Source organism: Daktulosphaira vitifoliae, unplaced genomic scaffold, assembly GCF_025091365.1.
Source record: "Daktulosphaira vitifoliae isolate Bord-2020 unplaced genomic scaffold, ASM2509136v1 Scaffold_4, whole genome shotgun sequence".
NCBI classification, from domain to species: Eukaryota; Metazoa; Arthropoda; class Insecta; order Hemiptera; family Phylloxeridae; genus Daktulosphaira; species Daktulosphaira vitifoliae.
Window position 1 is genome coordinate 20,232,266 of NW_026099575.1, and position 12,625 is coordinate 20,244,890.

At 24.6% G+C, this 12,625-nt stretch overlaps 1 protein-coding gene across 4 annotated transcripts in view; it reads left to right on the forward strand.

The window, feature by feature from the left end:
• LOC126903795 (SCY1-like protein 2) overlaps positions 1 to 12,625 on the forward strand; it is an 82,675-nt gene that overhangs the window by 48,726 nt on the left and 21,324 nt on the right. For all 4 annotated transcript variants that reach the window (XM_050682280.1, XM_050682282.1, XM_050682281.1 and 1 more), the window contains exons 5-10: positions 1,984 to 2,070; positions 2,285 to 2,430; positions 3,747 to 3,877; positions 6,367 to 6,481; positions 11,995 to 12,140; positions 12,281 to 12,434. In XM_050682280.1, the coding sequence (XP_050538237.1) occupies positions 1,984 to 2,070; positions 2,285 to 2,430; positions 3,747 to 3,877; positions 6,367 to 6,481; positions 11,995 to 12,140; positions 12,281 to 12,434 (779 nt within the window). The remainder of the gene's footprint in view (positions 1 to 1,983; positions 2,071 to 2,284; positions 2,431 to 3,746; positions 3,878 to 6,366; positions 6,482 to 11,994; positions 12,141 to 12,280; positions 12,435 to 12,625) is intronic.

Genomic DNA, 12,625 nt, shown 5'->3' on the forward strand with positions numbered 1-12,625 from the left:
TTCTAAATAGATTATAATAATTGGGGTAAATTTAATTGATTTGATATTGTTTTTATTTAATTTTACTAACTATTACCGATGATAAAAAATGTCCATGTTGTTATCGCCAACATGTTTTTATTATTTGTTGGTTATTTTGTGATAATTTTTTTTTTCAGCGGGGCTTTTGTAATGTTTTAAAATTTTATTTAATAATTGATTTGCATAAAAAGTTGTATGAAACGGTTAAAATACATTTCTGTAAATAATTTTAGCAAGTTTAGGTGGACTATTATATAAAACTTCATAAATATAAAATATCCAAGCAACAAATTAGTATCGTTAACCTTTATTGACCACTCATAGTTAAATAATGGATTGTAAATAATAATTATATGCTGTGGTTTTCCTAATTTTCGGCAATACTTATTACTCTTCTCACAATTCAGGATATCATCAAATATTTAAAATCTTGTTATCTTCTCATTTTATTATTTATACTTTTGAACAAAAATTATATAATGTATAACTTTGCCGTAAGTATTAATACAATTAAAAGACCTAGCACACTGTAAATACGGCATATTTGAAACAACTATAGATGATATTTCAAAGTGATTAACATCACTATCATTAAAAAATGCTTCTATGCGACTGTAATAATTATTTTATTGACATGTGTATTTTAAAGTCAAATAATTCATAGAAATAATATCGTAGGAACGTATTTTGTATCTCATTATAAATTACTCTAATTAATTATGAGTTTTATTTGTTAGATGCCCCGAAAAATTTTCAAAACTAAAAATAATAGTAATTTTTTAAATTTAATTTTCTCATAGAAGAACACGCGTGGATAATTCTATTTGAAATATTGTAGTTCCAAAAAACATTTTCAAAAATTGATCAAAAAATTATTTTTTGAATTTTGAAACTTTTTTTAATTTCTAAAATTGAAGGAGTTCTTTCAAATGCTTAGTGCTAATGAGTTTAGCTAGAGTAAAATTGGACTCTTTTACAAGCATTGATCAAGTGTCTACTCATAAAAACTTATTTCACTTAAAAACTTAATTTTCAAAATTTTGTGACTTATGTCGTTTCTCACATAAATGGTTCTAATACGTGTTGCACGGTTACGAAACCTATTTAAAATTTACTACGACTTCTTGGAGTTGACTTTTTTATATGAGTTTTAAAAATAGACATAGTAATATTTGAAACGAAACATACATAATGTATTACTCATATTCTATTTGTGATTAGAATCACTCGTTTGTAATCAAATTTTAAGAATTGTTCTTCAAAACATAATAATATATTCTATAATTCATCATTTTTCTGGTGCGATAATATACTAATTATTAATGAAAACGCTCTGGTATAAAAAAAAACAAAATACAATAGAAGATAAGTAAATATCTTCAATAATTTATAAAACTTTAATGGCGTACACTAAAAAATAGTTTTCATATTCATGTTTTTTAATCATGGACTTGTTCATTAAACTTATACTTATTTACGTAACAGTAAGAACCATACAAAATGTTTTTATAGTGTTGTAAAAAATGACACACATAGTGTCTTTAACATATTCCTATAGTTGTACAGTTTAAAGGAAAAATTTATCTATAAGGCCTTTTACACACATTTAATTACAAAACCTGCATAATTAAAAGTCTAGCGTAGTTATAACTTTCATTAAAGTAGTGCCATGAACTTCTAGTGTGTCGTTAAACTCAGTTTGAGAAGTCTTACAAGCCGAAAACTTATACTCTGACGTATAAAAATTATAAGATATAAAATCACGCGTAATGAATTACTAATTACAATTATAAGATAGTATAACATTTAATGTTCTGTAAAACAATTTAAAAATAACCACATTTATGGGTCTACACAATTTTTTTTAAGTCAATCAAACAAAATTTAATATTTTTAATTTATTTGTATACACATCATGTTATTCACTAATTTTTTCAATTTACTAAAATTATTTAATTTTAGTTCAAACAGAAACAAGAGAACGCATAACTTGCACACCATGGACATCAAGACTACCAAAAATGGCACAGCCGGATTTAGATTATATAGGTATATATTCCTGTGAATAAAATATTTTTATACTTTTGAAGAGATCTAAAATTTGTTTGGGATCATTAAATAGAAATGTAAAAACATAGCAAAAAAAAACTGTTGCTTCACCGAACCTAAAAAGTCGCAAAAAAACAAATTTTACTTGAATAACGTTTTAAAGCGTTAATCGTAATTTTTATTAAAACTTATTCAAACAAAAAATCTTTTTTAGCGCCAGAAGTTCAGCTGTCGTCTTACTGTAGTTCTCACAGTGACATGTTTTCATTAGGAATGGTAATATTCGCGATATTTAATAATGGGCGGCCACTAATTCAAGCTAATCATAGCAGCTCAACGTATATGAAACAGCTTGATGTGGTAAGTTGAAACTTTTTTGTATGATAAATTTCATGTGATATTAATGATTGTTCGACATACGCTTAAAATATCATTGATCACGTAGTTGTAAAGAAATGCACAGTGTAATGTCATGCACAATATATTATTCTCAATGATACTGCGGGTTAGGCTTGCCGTTATTTCTCCACTTAAAAAACACTTCTGTGAACCTTCACTTTAAACCAAAATGTTATTAATCCCAGTCACACGAATGCAGCTGTTTGAGACACCTGTTAGCGACTAAATTACCCAACAACAAAATGGTGTACAGGTGGGTGTGAATTGCGGGAAAATCTCTTTGTTTCGTTCGCAATTTCAGAAAGCATCAAGCCGCCTATATAGTGTCGTTCTCTGTCGTCACGATGTGTTGCAACAACATTCCGAAGAGTTATGTTCTGACAGCATTAAATGATCTCGATATTGAACCGCAACAATGCGGCATGTGCAAAACCTTGTCAGTGTCACCAATTCAAAATATTAAATTTAAATCGTCTAGCAAAACTTATTCGAAGAATGTATTTATGTGCTCTCTAATATTTTTCATACTTCTACCATTTTTCCATTTTAATAACTATTATTGATTCGAAAAAATAACAATAATAAATAAATGAGTTAATGAATGCACTCTAAAGACAGTTCTGATGATTAAGTTGTTTTTACAGGAGTATCATGTAAAGGCGCTTTTGCACTGCAATACAATATATTTTGCTTGATTGTTTAAAAACAAACAGTTGTATGGGACTCTTAGTAAGAAGTTAACATTTATGTTTAACGCTTTCAATTAATTTTGGTATACGTAGTTGAAACTACTACGTTATTAATTCATGAAGACTATATTTTTCTTACTCGTAAAGTATATTTTTCATACTCTGAAATAAACATCCTTAAGAAAACGAACGTCAGCGACTAGTGGCATAGACAAATTTTTACCTTACTCGTATTAGTACACAACTGGAGAATTTATATTATAATGTTATGGGTACATGTCATGACAACGTATTTGTTTGTAATTTTCCACAGAAGGCTATACGACAAAAAAATGCTTTTGACGATTTCACAAAAATGGCAATGTCCAAACTATTAAAAAATAAATATTTCCCTCGATATATACCACAATATCCTTTAAGAATAAAAATGTTTTAATGGATTTATGGCTAAATTATCATTTTAATTTCTCAAAATCGATTAATTTTGTACTTTACTAACTACCTTAGAGCTATTTACGAGATCTCAAAATTAGTGATAATCTATTTAGCATGTTACTTTTAACAACGAGATAAATTGATTTTTTTCAGCTGGAAAATCAAATACATAATGTGCTTCCAAAAGTTCCTGCGCAACTACAAGAAATGGCTTCAAAAATGTTAAGTAAAGATGTTGATGCTCGACCAGCAGTGAAAAATTTGTTGCATACGCCTTATTTCTGGTAAAAACTTATTAAAGTATTTAGCATGGCAAGAGCTAAAAAAATATATCACTGTAAAAATAGTTTTTTAACATATGCCGACATAAATGAAACTTTTACGAGTTATTTACATAATAATTAAGTTTGTTCTCGTAATATAAACTCTATTATGCGTATAAACTTTATCATAATATATTCACTACCATCTAGATACTTAAATTGATCTTCCGTAAAAATACCTATTTGAAAACATGCGTGTATTAATAATCATCTCGTGTAAAGTATTTTAAAAACAAACCTTACACAAGTCCTTTAGGGATCTAAAGCACTTGTGAACTGCTCGGATTTTTATACAAATAGACATTTTAAATACTCATGAGTTTAAAACATAATTTTAGTTTTATTACTTTTAAAGAGTCTAAAATTAAAGAAACCGATACTTACTCAGAAAAAAATTAAAAACCAGTACAATGTGGTCGCGGCATAGTTGGGACAAGTGTAAATGATAAGTGGCAGTGTTTAGTATCACTATCATAAAAAACGCTTCAATGTGAAGCTATTAAATTTCACAATAAATTGTATATTTGTAATTTTTCTAACAATCGTAAGGTTTTTTATTTTTAATATTGTGGCAATCATTAAGAACTTTAATTTGATATAAATTAAAAGACTTACGTGCCGGAATATTTACAATAATTGAAAATAATGTAATTTTTGTGTTGTAAAAATTGAGAATTTTTTTAACTTTATGGCTGATTTTTCATAGTAGAACAATCGTTGGATTGGATATTACTTTTAGGTATTTTTATCATTTTATTTTACCTTTGCATTATTTTTTTTTTAATTAACCTCTAAAAAAATTCCAGTGAATTAACCACTTGAAGTGGTATCTTGTTTTCATTATTATTGGTTGTGGTTTTTAATCTACAACACTGACAACTTGGCATTATACTTAATTTTATTTGATATTTTTACAGCAATTGCAATCATTTTTTCAAAACTTTTTAGTTTTAATGCTTAGATAGTTTTTTATTAATAATAAACAAATATCTATAAGTGAAAAATGATTTATAAAAATAAACTTCACGGTGTTAAAAATACAAAAACTACTTTATTTCATTGTAGTTCCCAGAATAATACAGGTGTCAAAATGTATTGACCCATATTTCTCCGAAGAAAGATAGCTATAAGACAATTTTAAAGTTTAGTATAAAGTTATAAATGCAGTGAAGTAGAAAGAGCTGATAAAAAATGTTTAAAAACGTATTACATACAATGTCGGAAATAAAAAGAATAATTTCCGTATTTTTAAATATTTATTGTTTATATAACTTCACTGTTATATAAAATGAAATATCTGTGGCTAAAATATAAAATTACAAACTGTTCTTGTTAAGCTTTATTAAAAAAAAACAATATTAATTTCTCACAAAATAATTATAATACAGTTGAATTATTTGAACTAATTATATTGTAGTACTATGTGTTTTTACTAATCTGAAATAATAATGGTTGTTACTTTTGTAATCGTAACGCTCTATTATTATTATTATTATATTTGAGAAGTAAAATAACTTATGAAACAATGTGACACATCGTTTAATACTTTACAATGAGTTATTTTCGATTTATTCAAAATAAGTAGGTTCAAGGAAGTACATGGTTGTCAAATGCGCCAAGTTAAATATAAATGTATGTAAATAAGGTAATTATTCAAAAGTGGTTATTGGCCGCTTCATACTAATTCACGAGACGTTTTACATCTTAAATTTAAAAACAATTACTTTAAATTAATATTTAATTACCACAAATCATGATTAGCAATTTTCAAACATATTTGTCATTGTTGATCATATTGTTCCAAAAGAATTAATAAAATTAAGTGAATAAATTATGCTCTTGATCTACAATAATAGCTAAAATAAAAATATTTCTGTGTATGGATATTTAATACTAGAGCAGGTAAAATAAAATTAAGATTTATGTTATACTTGACACGTTAAAAGGTTATATTAATTAGTTTACTTAAAAATTATGATAACAACTTTTGAACTCGTATACAATTAACAATTGAGATTTCATAATTCAAAATCCTATGTCAAATTAAAACAATCATTTAAAATATTAAAGAATAAAAATTATATAATATTATCTTTAATAACTTAAAGCAATACAGTACATTTAACTACTACCCAGTAAAATAATTATTTTCTAGGGTATAGCCATTGATATTATTAGATTATATTGAATAAAATTATTAAAAAATAATCAATTCGTTTTTGTTAAATAGTTATGTAATAAAGTAAATTCTAAGTATAATTTGACTTTATAAATATTTTTCCTGTTATTTAATTATTTATTTGAATTTTGGAAAGTACATTTTCTTTTTGTAAAATGATAGACTTTTAGTACTTATCACTTAATAAACATAAAAGTGATAATGTTTTTTATAAATATACTATAACTTCCTTTGATGTTTATTTTAAAATTCTAAATGTTCATGTTTACAGTGACAGATTTGTTGAAACAGTGCAAACACTAGACATTATCAATATGAAAGACCTGACGCAAAAATGTCAATTTTACAAAATAACATTAAAAGAGTCACTACCATTCATTCCAAAGGTAAGATCACCTACCGATATTTAAATAGTTATAAGTAGTAAAGAACTATCCATACGATACTTTATGATATAATTGAAAGTGACTTTACGATTCACAAAAATAAATTTTTCAGAAATGATCTAATTTAACTATATACATAAATTCATTATTTATCTGTTTGTTACTTTTTAAGTACGAATTAATTTCACAAAAACTAATAACTCGACTTTTACTTGTATGGCGAGTGCCTTAATTGACAATTTAAATAGTACTAATATAAAATAAATAGAGCTTTTTACTTACGGGACCAATTGTGTAAAAATGTATTAAATCGTGTATTTGAGTATAAAATTATTTTATATTAATAAAAAATAATTTGCAAAAATCAATTAAAGTATCTAAGTATAAATTTAAATATTAAATCTAAAATAGATTTTTTATAGTGCTCTAATTACAAAATTATCACTCATTTTATTCACCACAAAAAACATAATAGAATTTGTCACAATAAGTAAAGTGATCATTTTTGAAACAAATATTTTCGAGAAAAAAATAAAAATGATTTAAATATTGTAGTATTTTGCCGTCATTTCTCAAAGTCGTCTAAAATAAAAAAAAAGTGGAGTGACAGCTATAAATATTTCAATTTCTATTTTTACATAGACTTATAAAAACGCTGTCTTATGATACGGAAAAGAATGACTCGAAATAGGTTTTACATTAGAATTAAAATCACTTACACATAAAAGGAATTACCAAACATATTCCAATGACATATACAGCTATATATATCAAAGCTGTTAGATATAATAAATTAAGCAGTGTTGAAGAATTTTAATCTCATACATTTAAATAATTTCATTAAAATTTACAAATTATCACTACTATCAAAATTGCACATGGAAATTTCGAATGTAATGCATTAATAACTAATTATTCATTATTTATTAGTGTAATATGATAAAATAAATAAGTAAGGAACAGTTTTAGTAAACCGCAGATATCAAAGTCAACATTTGTCTAAAAATCTGATGTCATATTACCATTGAACGATTTGATGGAAGCGACACAAAATTATTATAAGAAATTAAAAATCAATGATAAATCATATTACTTTAAAAAATAACGTGTTATATGGAATAAAGAACTGACAATATTGTTTTTTATGATATATGTAACTCTTCATTAGGTGATTAATTTAAAACGTTTTAAAACTTTTTTTAAACATGTTTCATATTTTTTACNTAACTCTTCATTAGGTGATTAATTTAAAACGTTTTAAAACTTTTTTTAAACATGTTTCATATTTTTTACATTTTAATGACTCAAAATTTTATCTAAATTAAAATTGCATTTATTGTAAAATATTTTCAACGCAATTTTATTTTATTGTTATAAACTCTAAACAGTGAAATTATTCAAACATAGACGGCATTGTCGGATGCATAAGTTTAACATTATTTTTAAACATTTTATTTAAGTAATAATATAATAATAAACTATAATATTATTAAAGTTGATAAAAAGTATATATAGCTCTTAGTTATTATATATATATATATATATACAATTTATTAAAGTGGTCCAAATATGTTAATAGTATTTATATTAAATAAGTAAAATAATAGAAAAGTAATTAATACTGAATTAAAATGGAAAACATTCTATTAGAGCATTAAATATTATCTAATGAAAAATTTAAAAATATCTAACAAAACATAAAACCGTAGGACATTTCAAGTAATCATGTTTAATTTATATCAAAATGAAAATAAAATGTATGCTAATTATAACACAAAGTTCATAACGAAATTAAAGATAATTAAAAAAAAATTGTTTTACTGTGTCACATAAAATAAATATTACCAACGCATTTAAACTGGTAAACTAAATTAAAATGTTTAAATATATTTTAGTAGTAGATAACTATAAATAAATAAATAAATACAGTCATTGAAACTTTAAAAATGAATTAAACATTAACATTAATCAACGATGTGCTAGGTAAGACACTGTGTTACACCATATTTCAAAATTAAGTATCACTATATACTATTGATTAACTAGACTAAGGATAGATATTTAGTGCAGTTTGCTATTAAGACTTTTGATTTCGTGAATAATAATAGCCAATGAAAAGTTTGCGAATCTCTGTTAAACGTTAATGCTGTTTATATGGCGTCGCCCAAAGATATACACAACTTCTGCAGGCTTTTTTCTTAAGATGAAAAAAAACATTAAACTTCTAATAAAAGTTTTCTGTGTCTATAAATATTAATTAAACACTCTACCCGAGGTATGTTTTTAACGAACATATTTCAACATTTCATTATTTTAGCTGAGTTTGGGTTATTTTCTAGAGAAACAAAGGAAATTCTATACTTTTTTTCTGGTAATAACTTTGAAAGACTCCTATATCGAATGCTTTCAATGAATAAATGTTTTTTTTTATAAAAACAAAGTATTTATAAAATACCTATAAAGCTTGATAAAAACAAAATATTTTTTATTCAAATTATCATGTCTGAAAGGGTCTGAGTATTACAGTATTTATTTTAATGTATAAAATTACGCTCTTTATTGATTGGAAGCAATACGCCAATGACTATTTGCCTTTTATCAACGTAGTACTTTATTAATATTTATAGCTTTTTGTTTTAAGAACGCTTGGAGTCTTTCACTTGTCCAAATATGTTTAACCCAATACTTAATATATTTTCCAATAAAATCATTTGACGATGAATCAAGTAACAGGTAACTAGGTAACAGTTTGTTTTATAACTTATGTATTACATCAGTTAAAACTACCGCGAAATGCTTTTTTAAGATAAATAATCATTCTCAATACTGAAAATGTTCTGCATTAACTTATAAATTTTTAAGTATAAAAAAACTTTTTTAAAATTCTTACGAATATTAATTTTATGTTAACGTAAATAAAAAACAATTAAACAAGTAACAAGTCTTTACTTATATACATAATAATTTATTTTTGTATAAACACAAATAATTATGACATACTCTTATTTCGTTTGATATTATATCTCATTTTGAAAAAAAAATTTCGCTGATGACATGAAGGTTTTAAGTGGCTATTTTAATTTATGAAAACAGTCCTTCAAATAAAAATGAAATTCTTCATATACAATCATTTATCTTACGATAGAAATAACAATGTGTACATTTTTATAAAATCTTCTTTTTATGTACCTCATAAAATCAAGTTATTTTTTAATTTTCATGTAGAAAGTTTCCCATATGAACTCACTTATACATATAATTTATATTTTTGATTATTAAAACAACATCATTAGATGTGTAGTAATAATAAAAATGATACAACATTTTTTGACTACATAAATAATAAAAATAATTAAAGACAATATTTTGTTAAGATAAAATTACAAAAAAATCAACTCGTAACTTTATTATTTAATGAATATTATTCCAATGGTTTTTAAATTTTTAGTTCCCATTGACGCATTATTATTTAAATAATTAAATATATACAAATCATTGTAATGTAATAATACAAGTCTTTCTTTTTTATTAATAGTAAGCGCTATAAGACATTTTAAAGACATTTGTTTATTATAAAACAAAATGTATTTTAAGTGTCCATTTATCAGTGCAAGAAAAAAAATTAGATATAGTAAATAGTTTAACACTGCCGAAGAGGATTGACGGTGTCGGTCATCAGAAGTTTACCGGAAATCGTGTAAAAAAAAGGCACGGAACGTGATTAGAACCCAAGAATAAGGCGTTGAAACAAACCTTACCATTAAATTGAGTAATTAAGTAAATGTTTGATCCAACTATGTATAGTTTTTTCTGTGTATTGTTACTACAGAACATACATTAAAATAATAATTTTAGCTTTAATTCATGATAAGCTTAAAAAAAATAAAAGAACACGTGGTTTGGTGACTTAAACATTTTTTTTACCCTAAAATATGTTTTCATAAACAATAAATATAATTTTAAAATTTTTTTAAGTGCTAATTCTTCTTTCCTAAGCTCCCAAAAATTTCCATCTATAGTATTAGGTTAAATTTAGTGTTTTTTAATTAAGATTGGTTTGAGTAGTCAATTATGATCAATAAAAATCGAGTAGTTTTTCTATTAAATCACAGCTTATTTGCTAAAATTTTTAATTACATAGTATTTTAATTAAAAAATTAAAACATTAGGTTTGTGATATACATTCAACATTATAAGCCAATTTTGTCGATAAGCAAACAAATAAGTAAACAAACTCTTAAAATATGATCCAAATTAAGCCTATTATAATATTTTATTTTTGTAGTTTAACTAAAAAACCACTAAATATAATTAAGCTTTTGTCTATTTGTTTTCGTTTGATTTAAATTATGTTATGTACATACATACAAGACCGTAAAATCCATTAGGCTTTATACAGAGTAATTTTTTTCTATGACTGATGCAATGTCTTTAAAAGTTGACACCTCTATAAGATACAAGGGATGAAAATAAAAAATATTCTATAATACGTAACTAACAAAAGTCAAAAAAAAATTATATTTAAAAAGAAATCGAGTGGCTAATGATAAAAAATCACTCTGTATTAGTTATTTTAGTTAAAAGTTAAAAATTCCTAAATTTTAGTAAAACTTCATTACTTTTTTAATTTTGCCCTAACACTTTAAAAATTCACTGGTCTTAAATTTTAATAGAATAGACTAAGGGCAAGAAACTTTGTTTTGGTATACTTCTTATAAAAATCCAATAAAACACCTAAATACAGAATTGGCTTAAAAAAGCCTAACCAATCGTGTAAAAAAAATGTTTTAACTTAACTTTTGAAAATGTTCACGAACGTCTACTTATTTTTTTAACCTATATCAACTTAAAGTTCTTGATGTATACTACAATATTTAGAAAACCCATTTCACGGTTTTGATTGAAATGTTTACGGATATATATCTTTGTTTTCAGTTATGAGCTGACGTTTCGGACCTGTTGCAAAGCCTGTCTTCAGAGCCATAGTTACAGGCCTTGTGGTTGTAGGTTGTATAGTTACAACCACAATCGCTCAGCTCATAACTGAAACATGGATATAACCGTTTAAAAAAATATGACGATCCATGAAAGCTCTAACACATTAATCCCTCGGTTATTCTACTATGAGAAATCAGCCGTCAGATTAATAGTTTTTACAATTTAGCAATTGTACAATTTAATAGTTTCGCAATGAGGCGTCTTTGTGATAATGTGATGTTAATAACTTTCAAATATCATTTATTTCTGCTTAACTTGTTAAAGTAACATTTTTAGTAAAAAAATATTTTTTACTTAGGAATTTATTTATTTATTCATTTATTTAATTAGTGCTTTAAGCTTATGAATTTTATTCTTGTACCGAAAATGTAATATATCTGGTATACTTTTTAATCAAATATACTTATTTTAAAAATTGTACACTATTTTTATAAGTAACTTCAAAGCTGAAACAATGTAGTACTAATTATCATTAACATTATTTTTAATATTATCTATATGCATATATTTTTTAGAAAATTTGGTATCAAAGAGTTTGGCCATTTTTACAACATGAAATGATGAAATCGGACGTTTCTGCTGCTGTACTGCATCCTGTAATATTTTTAATACAAGAATCTACTTTAGAAGACTATGAAACATTAATGCTCCCTGCAATGAGGTAACATTTATTATCATGTACTCATCAATCATATTCCTACAAGTTTCTCCTCTTCATATTTAGACAAAATTATAATTATTATAACGTATTTATCATTTACAAAATTAAAATATTTACTATCGATTATTGAAATTTTATAGTAAAATATTCAATGGGCCTAAACATGTTCCTGTTCAAGTAATATTACTTGAAAATTTACACGTGATATTAGATAAAACACCAAGAGATGATATTAGGAAAGAAGTATTACCATTACTGTATACAGCTTTTGATTTTTCGGATATTGAAGTCCAGGTAAGTTTACCTTTCATAAATAATTATAAAGTATTATTAAAAAAAAAAAAACAAGAGTCATAAAATTTTGTTTCATTTTTATACCTTTTGAATTCAAAAACTNTAAAAAAAAAAAAACAAGAGTCATAAAATTTTGTTTCATTTTTATACCTTTTGAATTCGAAAACTCGTGTAATATTCATTTTATAACA